This window comes from Elephas maximus, chromosome 1 (genome assembly GCF_024166365.1).
Source record: "Elephas maximus indicus isolate mEleMax1 chromosome 1, mEleMax1 primary haplotype, whole genome shotgun sequence".
Taxonomy (NCBI): domain Eukaryota; kingdom Metazoa; phylum Chordata; class Mammalia; order Proboscidea; family Elephantidae; genus Elephas; species Elephas maximus.
The window spans coordinates 45,357,538-45,379,036 of record NC_064819.1 but is presented as its reverse complement, the minus strand read 5'-3'; the positions used below and the strand labels follow the sequence as shown (position 1 = coordinate 45,379,036).

The following is a 21,499-nucleotide window of genomic DNA, read 5'->3' as shown; positions in this document are numbered from 1 at the left end:
CCCCGCCCGGGCCCCCGCCCGGGCCCCCGCCCAACCCCCCGCCCGGGCCCCCGCCCAACCCCCCGCCCGGGCCCCCGCCCTACCCCTCGCCCCCCCTCCGCGCCCTTCGCCGCTACCCAGCCACCCAGACCCGTGCGCCCTGGAGCCCCCGCCCCTCTCCAGCCCGGAATTCCCGCCCCCCCGCACCCCCCACCCTTCTGCCGGCCTCTCTAGGGCCCGGCCTAGCCCGGCAGGGCCCCGCCCCCGTCTCCGGCCCCGCTGAGTCCCGGATGGTCCCTTGCGTCGCTCGCCTTTTGCCAGCGCCCGGCAGAGCCGGGCCAACAGTCTCCACCTCCAGCTCCCCATGGCCTGGGTGGTGGCGAGGCTGGCTTGGCGTTGCCCGCCGAGGTACGCCGGGAGGTAAGCGCGGAGACGCCCCCGGGCCCAGGTGGCCGCCCGTACCCCGGGAGCACCGAGGCTGCCCTCTCAGCGGTGTGGCTTCGGCAGCTACAGGCGTTATTTTTTACGGTTTTCTTGGGAGAAAGATGTTAATTATCCTTTGCCTCGCCTCTCCGGCTCAGATTCGCCCGGAAAGGTCAGGAAGGACGCGTCCGGCAGGCTTGGAAGCGGGTTCGCACTAGCCGGGCCCGGAGGTCGCCGCTGCGCCACCCCGGGGACTTTCATGCTGCAGAGCGGAGGTTGCTCTGAGGAAGTAGACGCCTGACGCACGCTTTGCTTCTTTTCTAAACGCTGTAGAAGTGCAAGACGTTGTCCACAGTGTCGAATCAAAAGATTTGCTGTTTGAGGGGTACTTACTCTACGCAGTGCTTAAGTGTTTGGCTGCAACCCAAGAAGTCAGCAGTTGGAACTCACCAGCCGCTCCTTGGAAACTGTAGGAATAGTTCTCCTCTATTGTGAGTCAGAATCGACTCGACGGCAACGGGTTTGGTGTTTTGTTTTATTGCGCTGTGTTAAATGAACTGGCGAGGTATACAGTCACACGTGAAAACCCAAGAATCTCTGTACCAAAAAACAAACCCGCTGCGGTCAAGTCGATTCCCACTTATAGCGACCCTATAGGACAGAGTAGAACTGCCCCATAGAGTTTACAAGGAGCGCCTGGGGGATTTGAACTGCCGACCTTTTTGGTTAGCAGCCAAACTCTTAACTGCTGCGCCACCAGGATTTCCAAGAATCTCTGTAGAGAACAGGAAAACGCTGGATTCGCGGAGATGGCCTTTAGATGGTGGGATTACTAGTGGTTTTCCCGATTGTGTGTATGTTCTTAAATGGTCATATTTTTATCATTTTTTGAAACCACACTTTGTTTTAAATAGACAGGTGGTTGCCTGTTGCACCACATCGTGGACACCTGAAAATTTTCTTTTGTTTCCTTTTGAAAAAAGGAATTTCATTATTTAATGTAAAATTTATTGTGGCCTGATTTTATTGAATCACTTTCAAACCCAGCATTCATTGTACAATTTGAAAGTACAGTACTGGGCTTGGGCTTTATTTGTAACTTGTTTATTATTTTAATCGTCTTTGATGCCATTAACTTTATTATGCAGGGTTATCACTGTGGACATCCATCTTTTTCTTGTGGCCTCAATTCTGTGAATCGAAGCTCTCCCCCTCCTCCCCTCTGTTTAAAAACACTAATGGACCTTGCTTCAATTACTGTTTCTTCTCTGCTTCTGGCTGGTTGAACATTGTGCCTGAGAGGAGCACACACAGCAGGTAGACTCTGCCCATCTCCCAGCACCTGCTCCTCAGCCCTTCCACACATTCTCCCATTCTCCCCTCATCCACAGGTGTTTATGTTGGGACTGTGGTTTGCTGAGCAGAGAGGAAAGAATTGACCTAGTCATGGCTTGTGCTTGTTTATGGAAGCGCAGGGCTGTTTGTGGATCCTGGGACACGTGGCTAATTCTCTCAGTGCCCTTTACTCCCCTGGTTGCCTGTGCTCCGTCTTGCTCAGGTTTCATTTGCTTCTTGCCTGTGGCAGTTTACAGGGCTAGCTGGGTTCTGACTGAAGGCTTTTTTTTAGTTTGAATTGTTTATAAATAACGGTGTCTGTAACGTGGACTGTAGCTTCCTTTTCCTTGGTGGGTTTTAAAGTTACCATGGTTAGCTTCTGTACTGATATTTAGGAAGCCACTAACCTTTTGCAGCTAGCTTGCTGGGGCAAGTACAGAGAAAATACTTATATAGAGACATAGCATTTTGGCCTGTAAGGGTCAGGAACCATCAGAAATCAGGCTGCAGAGTGTCGATGTCTGTCTGTCTGTCTGTCTGTAGTCCTCTGCAGGTCAGTAGCTTCCTGGTACAGCAGATGCATATGAGCCAAACAGCAATGAGAGCCAGTCACAAGGACTTTGAGACTGCAGTGAACCAGATGAAACTCTTGAAGAAAGACCCAGGAAATGAAATGAAACTAAAACTCTATGCATTATATAAGCAGGTAAATGTCTAAGGTCTGATATTATGGAGAGACATTTTGAGCAGATGACTCCTGAAATAGATATGCTGTATGTTTTACTAACATTCATCTTTTACATTTTGGCTTTCTAGTTTGCTCTGGAAAGTGTATACGTGAGAGTTTTTCTGTGTTGGATCACTCTAGAGTAAAAAACACTTTAAAGATACAACCACCAAATGCATAGACCTTATATGGATTTTGATTAGAATAAATCAATTGAAAAAGATCTTTTGAGACAATGGGGGAAGTTTGAATATTCAGGGACTGAGTATTAGATGATATCTAGGAATTATCATTAATAGTCTTATGGTTATATAATGTTGATATTTTTAGAAATGTGGACTGATTGGGGTGAAATAGCCTGGTTTTGGGGATTCACTAAAATAATTAAGCAGAAAAAGAAAACAGATGAAGTATGGCAGAACTTGATAATTGTTGCATTTGGGTGATGGGCATTGGTGATTTGTTATAATATTCTGCTTTTGTATATGTTTGAAAATTTTTATAACAAAATTAAAAATATAAAGCCTGTAAATTGCAGTGTCCAGAAATCACAGGGTGAAGGTGTTCCCTGTGGAAATCTGTCCTCTGTGCTCCTGGGTTGTTTTCTCTTCCTGAGGCTGGTGTAAGCCTGGCTTACTTTCATATGGGTGTGTAGTGAAGAATTTACCCGTGCCCAGAGAGAGGTCTAGTTTTTGCCCTTGGCTTTTGGGAGGTGATCTCGAGGCCCCTGGAATGTCCTGCCTGATAGGAGTGTCTTCCTTTGCCTGGGGGCCTTGGTTATACCAGATGGTCTAACAATGTGATTTAGTTGAGGGGCTGGCCACACCAGGTAGTAACGAGTGAACCCACAATGGGGTGGAGTTTTGGGTCACACCTGGAGGGACTGGAGACTGAGATCAGCCACATGCGGACATGACGGAGCCCCAAGAAAAAGCCCGGACACTGAGGCTCAGGGGAGTGAGTACTCCATGTTTTGTCACTCATGGATACCTAGAGGGTAGCACTTCCTGACTCCATGGTGAGGGGGCCATCAGCAGCAGCCTGTTTCACCTCCTCCTGGACTCTGCCTCGGGCGTCTCTTCCTTTGGTTGATACTAATCTGTGCCCTTTCCCTGTAATAAACCAGGAGTATAACACCTTCTGGTGAGTTCTGTGAGTCCTAGCGAATTTTGGGGGCACCCTGAGCTTGCAGTTGGTGTCAGAAGTGGGGTGGTTGTGGGGACTGTGCCCCCTCTACCTTCTCAGTTGGCCCATTCTTGAGTGTGGCTCTCCATCTCTTTGTCTGTAGCCTTTGTGTTTTGAAGTCTTTCTTCTTTCCTCTTTTAACTAATTAAAAATTAAAAAACTTAAGTGGAATTTTAAATTGCCATTTCTAAAAAGTAACTGAATGGGTTATTTTATCTGTTGCAAAACACCCGCTCCCCCTACCCGAAATAAAATTCAGTTGCTATTTGCTTTTTACTGGCATGTCTTCAGTTGAGTTTCCTATGGGCCGGTGACAACCCTGTGCCTGTCCCCTGGCAACAGCTCTGTTGCCTAGTCCATTATGGACTTAGTGGTGTTTTCACTGTGAGTTTCTAAATGCTCGTTGGCTAATTTCTTGTGAAAGTTGTTGGTCTGAATGTTTTGTGTATGAAAAAATGTGATTATCAATAGAAAACTAAATAACTATTAGAATTTTTTTTTTTTTTTAGTAACTTCCAAAAACCCATATCTGGCAACACTTTGCCCATGCAGGCAGTTGTAACCTATTTTAGGGACTGATAGTTCATAACACATTTGCCTCTCTAGCCTCTTTCCTCTTACTTATGTATTTTTAGCCGCAACATCAAAGAGAGGGCAAGGAGAGGCACGGAGAAGTTCAGAGCAGTTTGTGTGCCCTGTGAAAGGTATTTGTGGTGGGGGAGATGACCATTAGGCTTTCCGGTTAGCTGTGGAGTTTATGGATCTTAAGTAGACAGGGCTCCAATGGATGTTTGAGCATTCACTGTCCCTCTCCTTTTCACAGGCCACTGAAGGACCTTGTAATATGCCCAAACCAGGTGTGCTTGACTTGATCAGTAAGGCCAAATGGGACTCATGGAATGCCCTTGGCAGCCTGCCCAAGGTGAGTTTGCATTTCCTGTCCTTTTATTGCCATACTTTCCCTAACCAAACCATTGTAGATGGAACCTTCCAGATCTTGATGTACCTGTATGTACTCTCTTGATTGCAAAGTGCTCCTTTTCAGGTTACTAAGTTTCTCAGAGTGCTTGTTCACTGACCGTGGCCTGAAGCTCTTTGCCATCTTCTCTGCAGGAAACTGCCAGGCAGAACTATGTGGAGTTGGTGTCCAGTTTGAGTTCACCTGAATCCTCTAGCCAAGGGAAGCCTGGTGCAGACAGTAAACAGCCTGGATATGAAACCTTAGTGGTGACCTCGGAAGACGGCATCACAAAGATCATGTTAAACCGTCCCACCAAAAAAAATGCCATCACCACTCAGGTAATGTCCACCTCCCCTCAGAGGACATTGCGCCCTTTTTTTTCCCCTCTTCTGTTTCTTTCAAAAGCTGCAGTTTCAGCATCATTCCTGTTCTTGTGATGTTTCTTCTTTGGCTGAGCAAGAAGATTAGTAATTGTAGCCATTTCTTACACAACAGAGGTGAGCATTCAGTGTTGAGAGTTTGTGAGCTCAAGCAGGGTCTGCATATCCAGAAGGCACTGCCACCTCCCTGATAATGGAAGCAAAATAAATTGAATTAATGTATATGAAATACATGCTGATACTAAAGAATGTAGAGGTTGGTCCAAGGTTGGTCAGCCTGTCATGGAATGCTCCCAGAACTACCTTCAAGCCACTTAGATTTGAGAGAGGGTATGATTCTGCTCACATACAGGTTTTTTTGTTTTGTTTCATTTTTTTCATACAAATGGAGAAGGGAGAGTAGAACTTTATTGGAAGTAGATGGTGGCCCACCTCTGCTCGAAGGGAGTAGCCTCCCAAGGGCAAGTTTAGCCTATTACTGAACAAGAATAATCATAAAAATAACCACTCCAACTCCATGCACCCTTGAAAAAACATTATAGGGAGTTAATTGGATGCTTGGTGCTGAACTGAGAGTAAAATTAGAGAGGGCAGCTAATATCAACAATGAGAGCCCCTCCACTGGGTGGACAGTCTGCGTCATAGTAGAAGGAGTATACCACCGGACCATCTGCCGTGGAATGGATCCCAACTCATGGCACCCCCATGTATTGCAGAGTAGAACTGCTCCGTAGAGTTTTCAAGGTTGCAACCTTTTGGAAGCAGATCACTAGGACTTTCTTCGTAGGTGCCTCTGGATGGGTTCAAACTGCCAGCCTTTTGATTAGTAGTCAAGCACTTAAGCATTTGTGCCACCTAGGGACTCTGGGAAAGAGCATATGAATTTAAAACTATCTTAAGTAATAATTCCTTAAAGTTGGATGCCAAAACCCATTGCCGTCCGGTTGATTTTGACTCATAGTGATCCTATAGGACAGAGTAGAACTGCCCCATAGAGTCTCCAAGGAGCAGCTGCTGGATTTGAACTGCTGACCTTTCGAGATCCTAGGCGCTGAGCCACCAGGGCTCCTTAGGGGAACTCAGTTACTGTAATAAAGCCTTTGATTCTCAAAACTTTATTTCCATTTTCCCTGACTGATTCCTGTAGGAGCATGGTAATAATAATGACAGCCATTCATCACAGTGCCTGGGAAGTGTCAGCACTTTTCACAGAGAGGTTCATTTAATTCTCACAAGGAGCTTATTTTTATCATTATTGGATAATGAAATCATTAGGAAGGTTAAGGTTTACCTTGCTCAAGTTTTTATAACTAATAAGCAGGAAAACCTAAATGGAAGTCATGATATATCTGACTCGTAATCCTGGCTCTTGCCAGCCATCTTGTCGTGCGGTGTCATCATAAGCCTAATAATAATGGGATTATTTCCTCATTCCCTCCCTCACCTTTGTTCACATCTTATGTAAAGTCCATATGTTTATTTGTTCTTTCAGCGTCTGTGCGACTATAATTATCAGCCCTCTCATCATTGTCTCCTATGATGCAGAAACTGTACCTGTTTTAAAAATGTATCAAAAGTTGTAACCGTGACACATCCAGGATTTTCAGAGATGCTGTTGATTTAAAATGCTGGGTCCATTGTCTTTGCGTACCATTACAATGTCTTGGGAATCCCAGCATTTTAGCACTCGTTAACATCTCCCAGACTGCCTGGAACTCCCCTGCTCTTTTTTGAGGTCACAACTGTAACCTTCGCTTCAGGAAAGTTCTCTCTGACCACCTCCCATCCTGCTGTCTTAGGCCAGTTGCAACGTCTTCTCTGAGCTTCCTGCTGCTTGGTTCTTTTCCACCCCTTCCCCCATTTTGACACTATATAATCCTCTGTTAGTTGCAGAAAGTGGTTAGATCCCCCAACATCTCCTGTAACACCTGGTACATGATACGTACTGAGTAATTGTTTGTAAAAGAAATGAAGATCCTTGCAGATGTATTGTTCCACCTTTCTGGTTATTTAAATTCAGCGAACATAAATGCGAAGCACTTTACAGAGAACAGGCTTGCAAACAGACATTTAGCGAATCCATTGGGTGATAGTTCTCATTTTCAGAGTTCTTTTGTTTTCCTCATCTTTTCACTCACCTAGATGTATCAGGATATTGTGCTTGCGCTTGAAGCAGCAGGCAAGGATGACTCAACCATAACTGTGTTAACAGGTAAGACATTTTCTCAGTTCTTAATTATATTTCCTTGGGGGGGTTCTCGCTAAATAGGCAAGAGGAAGCAAATAAACTCTTAAGATCTTTTTCAGTTCAGTGATACCCTAGTTCGTAAATATGCAAAAAATACGATAGACAAAGGATCGATACCTTTATAACATAAAAAGCAGATACGAATTGGTAGGAAAAGTACTAAAACCTACTAGATAAATTGGTGAGTAAAATGTATAGACAATTTACGTGACAAAGTGCAGGTAGTAAACAAGGAAAAATATAACCTCATTAATGACTACATACAGAAATTAAAATTAGGAGGTACCATTTTGTATTTATCTAGATGACCAAAAAAGCTTTCTAAATTATCCCCGATTTTGACAAAGTTCAGGAGTCCCTGGGTGGTACAAACAGGTAGCACATTCAGCTGATGACCCAAAGGTTGGAGGCCCACCCGGAGGCTCCTTAAATAAGCCATCAAAACCCTTATGGAGTACAGTTCTTCTGCAACACACATGGGGTTGCCATGAGTCACAATCAACTCTACAGCAATTGGTTTGATTAATGATAAGATAAACCAAAAACCCATTGCTGTTGAGTCAATTCTGACTCATGGCAACCCTATAGGAAAGAGTAGAACTGCCCCCATAGGGCTCCCAAGGCTGTAAATCTTTACAGAAACAGTTGGCCACATCTTTCTCCTGCAGAGCAGCTGGTGGGTTAGAACCACCAACTTTTTGGTTAGCAGCCAAGCATTTAACTACTGCACTACCAGGGCTCCTAATGGTAGAATAGGTTCTTTTAGTATTTTGCTGACAGCAGTGGGAATGGCTATAGAAGATGTAAATAGCTAAAGAAAAGCGGGATTTGGCACTATATAAAATATTCATATTCTTTAGCTGAGGAATCCTACTTGTGGGAATTTATTTTAGGGTAATTATCCAAGAAAAGGGAATGACTTTATGCAAGAAAGATAATACTTGCAGCATTACTTATACTTGTGAAAATGTTTAAACATCCTAAATATGCTGTTGGAATAATAAACAAATTACAGAACATCCACTGGACTATATTGTACAAGCATTAAAACTTATAATTGTGGGCAGGGACTAGAAGGCAGGAGGGGACAGGAAAGCTGGTAATAGGGAACCCAAGGTTGTGAAGGGAGTGTTGACATGTCTTTAGGTTGGTAATCAATGTCATAAAACAATATGTGTACTGACTGTTCAATGAGAATCTAGTGTGTTTTGTAAACCTTTATCTAAAGTAAATTAAAAAATAAAATTCAAAGTAGAAAAAAAAACTTGTAAAGACCAACAGTATAGAAAATGCTTAAGATAGAATTTTAAGAAATTGTATCAGTACCTTGATTATAACTGGAAAATACATGTACGCCATGGACCTGGAGTGATGAGAACGTAGAAGAGGAATTGGGGAGAAATGAGATTTGGAAGGGGCACTATTGTGTAGTGGTTATGTCTTAGGCTTGGGACTGAGACTGACGTGAGTGTGAATTCTGGCTTCATTCCTGACTAATTGCGGGTGACCTCTGCCTCATGGAGAAGACTGGGTTTTCTAACCCACTGGCAGTTGAGGTAATTGCATGAGACGATGCATGCTGGGGGCACCCAGGATGCCTGGCACAGAGCAGGCACATGATAAATGTTAGCGGTTACTGTCTGTTGGCATGACAGAATCATGAGTGACTTTATTTTCTTTTGGTTTTCACTGAAGTTCATATAATGGATAATGTTATATAGAAATAATAGATTGCTTTTAATAACAAAAGAGAGAGATCTAATGGCCAATTAGATGTGGGAAAAGGAGGCATGCTGGAGGGAGGAATCAAAGACAGCCTTGATATTCAATACCTAGGTAATCTGGGAGAAGGAAGATACTAGTAGCAAAAACAGTAAAGTCTGAAAGTGGCATTGGTTTAAGAGGAGAGGAGTTTCTTTTTAATTAGCTAGGTTTTTCATTTGTTTGTTTGTTAACAAATGGTTAGAGAGAGAAAGTCCAAAGAATATGAAAGAATACATAAAACTCACCCTCATAGGAACCCCAGACCCACTCCCTAGAAACAGTTTTCCTTGATGCGTTCCAGAAACTTCCTACATTTATATAAGCAAGCACGTGTGTGTGTGTGTGTGTGTGTATGTTTCTCCCTACTTTTTTTTTAACAGAAAAGGAAGCATATAATATACACATACTGTACTCACCTTCCTTTCTTAACAGCGTCTCCTGAAAAATCACCATCTATCAATACATACTCTGAGTCATTCTTTTCATGACTACGTAATATTGAATTTTTTGGATTCCATAATTTATTTCCTCATTCCTCTATTGATGACCGTGTAGATTATATTTAATCTTTTGTTATTTAAATGATGCTACAATGAATATCTTTGGATATATGTCTTTCAGTTAACATGCAAATGTATGTAATTACATAATAATAATAGTTCCCTTAATTTACAGAAAATTGAAGGAATTTTTGGTTTTCCGTTTCTGTTATTAATTCCTAGCTTTATAGTGTTATAATCAGAGGTTATCAGTTTTATTTTTTAGAATCTATTAAAATTTTACATGTCTATTCCTGTATATTGACATCGCTTCCTTACAGATAGAGAACTGAAAGATGGCCAACTTTTTATATTGTTCATGGGTACTTCAAAAGAAAGTTCATTCTCTGTTTTCAAAGTGTAGAGTTAAATTAATTAGACTTACCTTTCTCATTTAGGTTATTTAGATTCCCCAAATTTGTTTTTTCTTTTTTTTCTTTTACATAATCTGTCTTGGACTAAAAAAAGCGAAGTAAAGGCATCTCTTACCGTTGTTTTTGTCAGTTTCCCCTTTGTGTCAAAAAAGTTTTTCCTTTAAGTGAGTTTTTGTCTTCCTGGCAGGAAGATTTATGATAGTTAGATCTTCCTTGTGGAGGTTATCCTTTTTGACAAAGTGGCCATCTTTGTCTGATTAAATGCTGTTTGCCTGGAATTCAGCCTTGCCAAGTAAGAACATGGAAGCACCTGTACCACTATTGTTTGCAGTTATCTGGCATGTCTTTGCCCATCCTCTTAACTTTATATCTCCCTGAATTGTTCTTTTCAGTAGTGTCTTATATAACATAATGCTAGGTTTTACCCTTTAATCTAGTCAGTGAGTTTTTCTTATAAAGGTGAATTTATCTTGTTTAGATTTATTTTTATGACAGGCATGTTAGGTTTTGGAAACCCTGGTGGTGTAGTGGTTACGTGCTATGGCTGCTAACCAAAACGTCAGCCAGGCACTCCTTGGAAACTATGGGGCAGCTCTGCTCTGTCCTATACGGTCGCTATGAGTTGGAATTGACTAGATGGCAGTGGGTTTGGTTTTGGTGGTTATGTTAGGTTTTAGTTCTGGCATCTTATGTGCTTTCTATTTATAATGCTTCCTTTGTTATTTTTTACTTTGTGATCTGTTTTCCTTGTTCTATTTTATGTTTTGTTTCTCATAATTATGACAGGTATATTAGGTTTTAGTTCTGGCATCTTTCATGATTTTTCTAATAATTACTTTCACAGATTTATGTAGTGCATGTAAACATCTCCACCTGGTGTTACTACCTTTGGGCAGTATCTATTGGTTTCCCCTTTGAAAAGCAAAGAAGTTAGCATGTATCACCTGACATCTTCTACCATTGAATGGTGCTGTGCAGAAGTTTGGGGCCAGCATTAACTTTTCTTTGTAGCCTCTTTATAAGATGACCTTTTTCCTTATTAGACTATAGAATACTTTTTTTTTTCAGTCCTTATTTTGATGATTTTTTCTTAGAAAATGCATATCTTTTTAAACTGATTGCTAAGGACTTCTTCTAAGTTTTCTCTGATAATATCTCTGAGTATTTTTATTTCAATTGTTCCATTCTTTTTGAGCTTCTAAATTAGAGAGATAAAATACCTGGTCTGCAGAGACTATTATCTATCATTTTCTCTTAGTTCTTTTTAATTCTATTATTTATTTTGCTCAGTTATCTCAGTCCTATACTCCGAGTCCCAGTTTATGTTTTTAATAACGTCTCTTCTTTTTGCTCCTTCTAATGGGATCATCATTTGTTTAATGGTTGTGGTTTTCTCTTTCATTTTTTGCATGGACTCTCCCAGACCACTTTTCATTTCTTTCTTTCGTCTGTCACATCTTTTCTTAGCCCACTTCCACAGGACAGTTCAGCTCATAATTTTTTTTTTCTATGTTGAGTCCCCGCGTTAAGAGTTTGTTTTAAAAAGAAAGTTTCATTGCTCATACAATTATTGAAAATGTTATTTATGGTACAGTTTGCTTCTGGTGGAAATAGGAAAAAAATTCAAGAACAAATTTTGTAAAAATACAACCAAAACAAATATAGCCCTTTTTTCTCAATACCACAAACCTAACTGTCAAAATCCCTACCACAAAACAAACCTATCTTCTGAATTTTTCCTTTGAAAACTGTCCTTGAACTCACTCCAGTCTGGTCTCTACTGCCTCCTTTCTGCTTAAGTCCCACTGACCTTTGTATCACTTTCTAGACCTCACCTGGCAGCCCCTCTTGGCTCCAGTGCCACTGCCTGCCCCTGGTTCTCCTCCATCTCTGGCTGCTCACCCTGTATCTCCTTTGCAGATTCACACTTCTCCACCTGGCTGTCAGTGGGCACTCTTCTCCTCTCACCCTGTGTTCTCTTCCCAGGTAGTCTCACGTAGGCCCACAGCTTCAACACCGTGCATGCCAGTGATCCCTGCATAATACCTTCAGTCCAGGACTCTCCGTGGAGCTCCAGACTGGTGTATCCATCCACCTGCTCAACAAGCTCTCTTGGCCACCACCTCACACATCTCTCTGGACCTGTTTCAGTATTCCCACACCACATTGTTTGGCTCCACATCTATCCTGTTTTGCAGACCAGAATCCCAACATTTATTATTGATCTTCATCTCTCCCTCACCTCCCATGAGCAGTCCAACCCCAGTTTACTTCCTCGGTATCTCTAGCATCAGTTCTTTTTTTGTCTCCTCTGTACTACTCCAGGCCACCAGGGACTCCCATCTGAACTGAAGTAGGTTTCTATCTAGTCTGTCGTCACCCCCCTTTTGCCTTCCTCTCTGCTATGCCCAGTCCATTCTTTTTCCAGATAAAAATTGTATTTCTCCCCCATTTAAAATTCTTCAGTGGCACCAGGACAATTCAGTGGAGAAAGGAAGGTCTTTTAACAAAGTTGCTGGAGCAACTGAATATCCATATGGGAGAAAAAAATGAACTTTGACCCCATTTTCCTCCCTACCAAAAAAATTAATTTAAAATTTATCATTCACATAAGCGTATAACCCAGAAGCATAGAGCTTCTCAAAGAAGACATAGAGTATCTTCGTGACATTGGGGTTGGCAGAAATTTCTTGGGATGGAACACAAAAAGCATTAACTATTTTAAAAAAATTGCAGATTAGACTTCATCAAAATTAAAAATTTCTGTTTATCAAGACATTAGGAAGAAAATGAATATACAAGACACAGCTGGGAAAAAATTTCGGTAGTACATAAGTCTGATAATGGACTAATATCCAGAATACATTAGGCACTCCTACAAATTGATAATGAAATGATGAACCACCAGATTTCAAATCTGGGTAAAAGACTTGGATGCTTCACAAGAGATGATATGCCAACATCCAATAAGCACTTGAAAAGGTACTCAATATGATCAGTCATCAGGGAACTGCAAATTAAAACCACAATGAGATATTTCACCCACTAGAATGACTGAAATCCAAAAGACAACAATACCAAATACTGGTGAGGATGTGAGGCAACTGGAGTTAATGTACATTTTTGGTATGAGAACACTTTGGAGAATTGTTTGGCAACTTGTTACAGAGTTAAGCACCCATCAGCTCGGTGACTTGCCAATATGCCCACAAAACAACTTGCACAAGAACAGTCATGGCGGTCTGATTCAGAACTCAAATGTCCATCAAGAGATGAATGAGTAAATAAACTATTGTCTGTTCATACAAGTGGAATACTAAGTAATAAAAAGGAAAGAACACTGATACACACATGGATGAATCTTAAAAACATAGTTCAACAAAATAAGCCTGACACAGAATTGCAAATACTGTATGAGTCCACTTCTATGAGTTCTAAAATAGGCACAAGTAATCTATTGTAATGGAGGTCAGAAAGCGATCGCTCTGGGGGGTGGGAGTATGGGATGGCTGGAAAGGGGCATAAAAGAACTTTCTGGGGTGATGGAAATGTTCTATGTCTTGTTTTAGGTGGTAATTATGTGAGTATTTACAATTTTCAAAACTCATCAAACTAAACATTTGAGAAGTGGTCATTGTATGTTAATTATAATTTTTAAAAATAGCAAACCATTAATGGCTATCCAGTGTTTAGAATAAAGGTGAAATGTAATATGACCCACAGAGCCCTGCTGGGGCCACCTAGCCTGTCCTTTTCCTACAACAACTTCCTCCCTTGGCTTGTTCTGTTCCAGGCATAGTGGTACTTCTTTCAGCCTGTCGTATGTAACAGTCACCTCCCTCCACAGAATTTTTGTGCATGCTGTTTCCTGTGCATGGAATATTCTTCCCACCTCTTTTTGTAGATAACTTGTGCCAGTCCTTCAGATAGTTGTCCCATTCTTGGAAAATCTTCCCCTAAATTCCCTGATTCAACCAAACCCCCTGCTACATACTCTTATACCATCACATACCTCTCCATTGTAGCACCCTCATAGTTGCCTTATTTACATTTATTTTTATGTTTTTAGATCAGTGTCCTCCTTAACTCGCTATCTGTAAATTAGGACAAGAACCATAGCTGGTTCACCAGGGCCTACATGTTTTGCCAGGAGCCTAGGTCCCTGGGTAGCACAAACAGAAAAGATGGTGGTTCACATCCACCCAGTGACGCCACAGAAGAGAGACCTAGTGATCTACTTCCATAAGATGAGAGCCATTAAAAACTCTATGGAACGCAGTTTACTCTAAAACATGGGGTCACCATGAGTCAGAATCAACTTGATGGCCGCGAGTTCAGGTAGCATGGAGCCTGGTATGTAATAAAACCCATTGCCTTTGAGTCGCTTCCGACTCATTGTGACCCTATAGGACAGAGTAGAACTGCCCCATGGAGTTTCCAAGGAGCGCCTGGTGGATTCAAACCACCGACCTTTTGGTTAGCAGCCATAGCTCCTAAGCACTATGCCTCCAGGGTTTCCTGGGACATAATAGGTACTCAGTAATTATTGAATGGGTGAATGGGGAATGTATTGATTTTATTTTTATAGGAAATGGTGACTATTATTGTAGTGGGAATGATCTGAACAACTTCACTGATATTCCCCCTGGTGTTATAGAAGAGCAAGCCAAAAATAATGCCATTTTACTAAGGTAAGTGACATTTATCTGATTTCAGAGGACTCACCTCTATTCATCAAAGTGCTTTTTAGCTGAGCAAAGTAAAAAATGGATGCTCTGTCTCAGCATGATGAACTGTGAGTGTTAGACAAGCACATTTCTCCAGAGTGCCTCCATCAATATGTGGGCACTCTTTGCCTCATTTTGACTTCCGTTGCCTATTGCCTAATCTTCATGCTGCCCAATATCAGATGTGACTGGAAGGCATAAAAGTAGACTCTAGTTGTAAATAAAATCCTCTTCTGTTGAGGCAGAGAAGTTTAGCAAACGCCCATCCAGCCAGAGCAATGCATGGCTTCCATGACTTCTGGTACTAGGAGACTTGAGTGGTCTTGAAAAACGGAGACCCCAGCCTTCTCTGTTCCTGTTTATTACTCCTGCTGACCCCAGCCCCTGTGGTGCTACAGTTTTTGTAGCACATGACCTGCCGCCATCCTCACCTCAAAGTGTACAGGCAGACTGAATTGTCCAAAGTGCAAAATTCAAGCCAAGGTACACCTGTAGGAGTCAGTCATTTGCCTCTATCAAGAACCTGCAAACAGATGTTCCAGGTGAATACGGTGGGAGAGCATGAGCCGTAACAAGACAGGAGGCACCACTGGTTGAGGTTTTAGAAACGCCCCGCCTGGGGAGTCTAGTTATTTTAGACCATTCCTATCTTGACTATAATTTGGTAATGCTGCTTTGGAAAATTTAAACGTGCTTTTATGTTTCCATTTCTGTAGGAATTTTGTAGGCTGTTTTATAGATTTCCCTAAGCCTCTGGTTGCAGCGGTAAATGGCCCAGCCGTGGGAATCTCCGTCACCCTCCTTGGGCTGTTTGATATTGTGTATGCTTCCGACAGGGTAAGTCAGCTCCCAGAGATGTATGAGTTAAGCAAGTAGTCAGAAAATGAGGTTCTCTAAGTTTTTCATAACTGTTGCTAGTAGTAAATGGATTATATAGGGTTTGTAGTAGAAGAGACTGAGTATAGATTTTTTTTCAAAGATTTAGTCTAATAAATTTGATTAATTTTATTTTTCCTTCACTGTTAACATAAATTTTCCTAAAAAAAAAAGAATTTGCCATGAACATTGTGCCAACTCTGTGATAGTTCTGTATTCTGATCAAACCATACAACAGTTCAATTTTCATTGTTGTTATTACTCTAAAATACGAGACACTTGAAAGCTTGTTATCAGGGGACAGAATAACATATTTGTAGATTATTTGATAATTGTTTCCAAGTAAATGCATTCTGGAATTGAGAATTTTAGAATAGGAAGGAATTGCAAGCATTATCTACTCTTAGGTCCCTCTTTTCCAGATAAGAAAACTGAAGCCTGGAGAAGTTACTTGCCGAAAAACACAGATCACCTTTTAATTTTAAATGGTTCAACCTTGAATTACATCTACTAATTTTTATTCTTACTAAACACCCACTCCTCACTTATCGACGTGGTTAGGCTCCAAAGACCAAATTGTTACGCAAAAATCAGTGTATGCAGAAATGGAGGATTACTACATCATTACATAATTGCGAAATTACATTATTACATAACTGGCAAACCACTGAGGATCATTGCCCAGCCCAGGTGACACATAACCTTAACCATCACAACCAGCATTACTCTCGTCTCGTGCCTTGGCGTTCCTTACTGCCAGACATACGTCGTTAATGCACAGAATAGTTGGATAATAGATTTTTTGCTATTGTCTTAAATGTGAAATGTTGGATAATGAGATAGTCGGTAACGGAAAGTAGGTAGTAGTATGTGTCCTAGTAGAAAATAAAATTTTGAAAAGTGGGGGAAAGCTCTGCCAGCAGTGCGGCACAAGGGAACTTTTTGGGTGATGGAAATATTCTATACCTTGATTGTGGTGGTGGTTACATAACTATATACATTTGTTAAAGCTTACTGAACTGCATGCTCTATAAAAAGTGAATTTTACTGTGTGCATGTTATACCACAATCCTAATTTAAAAAAAAATCTTTTTTCAATCAAGTATAGTGAGGATATAGGCAAATAATGATTTTTTTAAATCACTTATGAAAAAAAATCACATATGAAAGATGATTTTCTGTGTTTCCCCAAATAGGCAACATTTCATACTCCGTTTACTCACCTGGGCCTGAGTCCGGAAGGATGCTCCTCTTACACGTTTCCAAAGATAATGGGCCCAGCCAAGGTAATTTTTGGAATCCTTAAAAATAAAATTTAATGACTCATCTGTATTCCAATTTAACAAGTCACTTCTATTCTAAAATAATCACTCTCTCTCCTTCCCTATTAGTGGACAAAAGAGCTGAAAAGAGAAGTATTTGCTCCCCAACTTTAAGAGTTTAATAAATGTAGGAAGCAGGCTGTAGGAAGTGTCTCTTTGACAGAAAATGAGAAATCCTGTCTGCAACTCCAAAAGTCGGGAAACTACTTGTACAGCTGGTTGCCACAGTGCAGGCTGCATTACAAGCAGCACAAGGCCTCGTCCTGGGTAGCTGTACGACATTAGTCAGTAGAAGGAGCAGGGCTGTGCCAGCCTCCTGAATCCTCTGATTAATTGCTCTGTGAATGAGCCATGTGTGGATGTGGAAAGTGACCTGCTGACATCTTGACTTTCAGAGTCATGTGAAGTAGCAGCAGATACCGAGGCTTCATGGGGTTTACCACTTCCAAACCTCATCACAACAGCCTTCTCATCAACCTGTTTGCCTGTGTGGTTAAGTGGCTGTGCAGGCCTGTCACTGTGTCCATGGAAATCTAGTTGCCCATGTGCTGTGTTCATGATGGCGGGATCAGTGCAAGTCTGGAGAGCCAGCAGACAGGGCAAGGCTTAGTCACATTCTTCAAGACCTGAAAGAATAGGGTGGGGGGAGGGGAGGCTTGATCCTGTTTTTACTGACTAAGGTTTTGCTGTAAATATTTTTATTTTAATCTTATACTGTTACATATCCTGAAGAGTTACACAGGTTTTAACTTTGAAAAGCTGAGCAGAACCAACTCTAGGGCTCAGACCATTTGCTTGGGACAAAGTCTTTAGTTTCCTGGAAGAGAAGTAAAAAGAAGTAGCCAGTGTAAAATCCATCCACTCTGCGATTTTCTGTTTTGTTAGAAATTATAATGCCCCTCCTTTTATGCTGACAAGTAGAATTTGAGTCCCTGTGCAGGTAAAGAAAACTGACAAAGGTAGACCACTGGGTAGAATTTTCAGGAAATGGAATTTTGAAAGTTAAGTTTTTAAAGGTTGATGGCATTTCCTATGACCATGATTTCCTTTTTTTTTTTTTCCTTTTTAATCAGTGGAGCCCTAGGATGTAAAACAACATCATCACTACTGTGGGTTAGGTGATGGACATCGGTTTCAAGTCCTTTCTTCCCCAGGCTTCTTCCTCCTGCCCCTCCACATAGACAAACACAGAAGCAACAGCCTGCAGCCCCTCCTAAGCACTTAGGGTAGGTAGGTTCAGCGTCTCAGCACAGCAACTGCCATTGAGGTCATCAGTATCTCCTGCCAGAGAAATCCAGACCATCATAAGAGTCTCCTTGTGCCTACCGAAAGTGGTCAATTCTGATATTAACCAAAGCCGTCATTTTATGAAGTCGTGTCTTAATCTTGCTTTTCATTTCAGGCAGCTGAGATGCTCATTTTTGGGAAGAAGTTAACAGCAAGAGAAGCCTGTGCTCAAGGACTAGTTACTGAAGTTTTTCCCGATAGCACTTTTCAGAAAGAAGTTTGGACCAGGCTAAAAGCATATTCAAAGCTTCCCCCAAATGTTAGTATTCAGTCTTTACTTACAGGAACCATGGAAATAATTTCCTAAAAGAAAAAATATATTTGCATTAAGAGAATAAGTAATAAAAAGACATTTCTTTAATTGGCTTTAAGCACATCTAAATTTGGAATTAAAAATAAAAATGTTGGAAATAGTGATTTTTACAAGCATATCATAAGCATTTCATTTGTATAAAGTGAAGGTAGAAGAGCCGTTCTTTATGGGGGTAACTGTGAGGAGAATGGCAGACAGTATTTGCAGAGCACATTTATGTTGGAATTCAGGTGAAGCCAGATCGTTGACTATAATAGGAGATCCTTATAGCATTTTCTTTGTTATATGTGGTAGCTAGTGCCTGATTGCTCTTATATTTTTACAATTCACAATGTGGCCCTAGAACCAGAAGCTTTAACACCTATCTGGGAGCGTCTCAGAAATGTGTATAATCTCAGGCCCTGTTCTTGCTGAATCAGAATCATTAACACAATGTCCAGGTGATGGGTTCGCACATTAAAGTTGGAGAAGCACTCTTTCATAGTCTTCCTGGTGGTGCAAGTGGTTAACATGTTCAGCTGCCTACCAAAAGGCTGGAGATTTGAGTCTACCCAGAGGTACCTGGGAAGAAAGGCCTCTTGTGATCTGCTTCCAAAAAATCAACCATTGAAAACCCTATGGAGCACAGTTCTGTTCTGACATGCATGAGGTCACCATGAGTTAGGCTTACTCCATGGCAACTATTTTTACTGGTCTTTTACACATGCATCTTAAGGATTAGTTTAATGAACAATGGAGAAACAAGAATCAGGATTATAGAATAATCCCACTCCTACTAGAATAATTTCTGACCTTATTGTTGGTTTGTTTTCTTCAGGCCATGAGAACTTCAAAGCAGCTTATCAGAAACGTGGAGAGAGAAAAGCTACACGCTACTAATTCTGAAGAAATCAGCGCCCTCCAAGGCAGATGGCGGTCAGAGGAATGCACAAATGCGGTCATGAACTTCTTATCTAGAAAAGTAAAACTGTGATGACTGTTAAAACCAAGTCAAGTATATCAAAGGCAGGGAGTGATATCACTTCTGATTTCTAATACTTCAACTAAATAAACTTCCATTGTGCCTTTTTTCACTGCTAATATATTTCTTATGACAATTATATTTAACTAGAGCCCTGATGGGGAAAATAATTATGTAGACCAAGCTTTAAGGGTGTACATAGCAGTCTTACATCTTTTGACATGAATCGCTGCTGCCAGAAACAATGAAATGGTGTGCCTGGGCTCCTGCTTTGAAAAGCATTCACAGCATTGCACGCAGAGGTCATATCTTTAAACACCACGGTAGCACTTTGTCGTCCACAAAGGGTGAATGACTGGATGGGGCCGAACATGGACAGCCTCTGGATGACTGACTGGAGATCTTCTAAGGGCTGCAGGTTCTTCTTCAGCCATCTAGCAAGGGAGCAAATGTGGGAGTTATATTACTAGGTAATAAATAAGGATCTTAGTTTAATTTTTTTCCATAATTTAATAAAAAGGTATGAAGAAAGAATTGGGTCATTTCATTAGAAAGCAAGAATAACTGCCGTAACTATTTCCTTATTTTTTATAAAGTCTTCCTTCTTGTATAATGTGATATCTTGTAAAAGGCATACCTGTACTGCCCCACGGAGAAAGATGTGGCAGTCTGCTTCTGTAAAGATTACAGCCTTGGAAACGCTATGGGGCAATTCGACTGTCCTGTAGGGTTGTTATGAGTTGGGATTAACTCGACAGCAATGGGTTTAGTTTTGATAAATTCCATAGGTATCAATTGACTAATCACTTTTTTCCATATGTATCAATTGATCTATATGTATCAATTACACTGAGGATGTAATTAAAAGGCTATAAAATTTACAAAGAACATTTTGCTTTCCTAATATTCTTCCTCTTTAACCTTTTCTTCAAGCATCATATCAGGTAGCTAACCTACTGAACCTCTAACTAATAGTTCTTAGTGTTTGTTTTTCAGTCCAGTAATCTTAATCCAAAATATTCAGTTCTACAGAAAATAGATGAATAGTAATAACCATTAATATTTACTGAGGACTTACTAGGTTACTAGTGCTTTATATTCATAATCACATTTTATCTTCAATAAAACAACCCCCCCCACACACACAAAAAAATATACGGTAGGTACTGTCTTTACTACCATTTTACAAATAGGGATCCTGAGGCATATAGATGTAAGTATATTTTCCAGAGTCAAACATGTCAGAATGGGGATGAAAACCCAGGCAGAAAGTTCCAGTTCCACTCAACTACCACCTATCCCTCCCAGTAATTACAACTAAAATTTCTGGACAAAATATAAGAAACAGTTACTTGAGAATGCTGAAATTTTAAAAAGCTGGCGGATTGCAGAAGGGTGTCAAAACATAAAGCAACTTCACGTGACAAGTTTCCCACATGGTTTTCTGTCCACTACGCATGTGATTTGGCCTCAAAGACAGATGCCAGTTGCAGCAGTGGCCATAGCATGGCTGGCTAAACAGAACTCTACAGGAAAAAAAATCATTCTGGCCAGAAAAAGGATCCCTGTGATGGTGTGGTGGTTAAGTGCTATAGCTGCTAACCAAAAGGTCAGCAGTTCACATCCACCAGGCGCTCTTTGGAAACTATGGGGCAGTTCTACTCTGTCCTATAAGGTCACTATGAGTCAGAATCAACTTGATGGCAACGGGTAGCGGAACTAAAGAATGAGGGACTCATACGATTGCATACTTTCTACATGTTATGCAGTGTTACAAGATGAACTCTACTGTAAGATGCAGGTATGTTGTCATTCCTAGAGGAATGGCTAAAAAGTAATAACAAGGACACTTAGCCAAAAATCCAATAGATGAGTTAATATGAGATAAAAAAAAAAATGAGGGAGTAAGAGGAAGTAGAAGAATGAAAAACAGGTCAAACAAATGATGCATCTAAGCCCAATTTTATTACATTGTGTTAATGGTCTAGTGTGCCAATTAAAAAGCAGAGTTGATACAGCAGATAAGAAAGCAAACCTTTAATGTATAACCTACATGAGCCACACTTTGAAGACATTAATTGGAAGTAAATAGAGAAAG

The 21,499-nt window shown here is 41.0% G+C and overlaps 1 protein-coding gene across 2 annotated transcripts; it reads left to right on the top strand.

The window, feature by feature from the left end:
• Positions 1 to 227: 227 nt before the first annotated feature.
• On the top strand, positions 228 to 20,305 carry ECI2 (enoyl-CoA delta isomerase 2). 2 transcript variants are annotated; one of them, XM_049875079.1, is made up of 10 exons: positions 228 to 387; positions 2,281 to 2,443; positions 4,473 to 4,571; positions 4,763 to 4,948; positions 7,133 to 7,202; positions 14,504 to 14,606; positions 15,359 to 15,479; positions 16,715 to 16,804; positions 18,243 to 18,386; positions 19,258 to 20,305. In XM_049875079.1, the coding sequence occupies exons 1-10, from the start codon at positions 344 to 346 to the stop codon at positions 19,411 to 19,413; spliced, it is 1,176 nt and encodes a 391-aa protein (XP_049731036.1). In that variant the 5' UTR covers positions 228 to 343; the 3' UTR covers positions 19,414 to 20,305. The 2 variants fall into 2 exon arrangements, with proteins under 2 accessions (XP_049731036.1, XP_049730956.1); XM_049874999.1 differs by having other exon boundaries at positions 228 to 399.
• The last annotated feature ends 1,194 nt before the right edge of the window (positions 20,306 to 21,499 follow it).

Bases quoted from the DNA above. Each gene is read 5' to 3' on its own strand.
- ECI2 (XM_049874999.1), top strand. From the start codon at position 344: ATGGCCTGGGTGGTGGCGAGGCTGGCTTGGCGTTGCCCGCCGAGGTAC. The intron at 2,444-4,472 runs GTAAATGTCTAA...TCCTTTTCACAG, and splicing joins TCTATGCATTATATAAGCAG to GCCACTGAAGGACCTTGTAA. The intron at 16,805-18,242 runs GTAATTTTTGGA...TTTTCATTTCAG, and splicing joins AGATAATGGGCCCAGCCAAG to GCAGCTGAGATGCTCATTTT.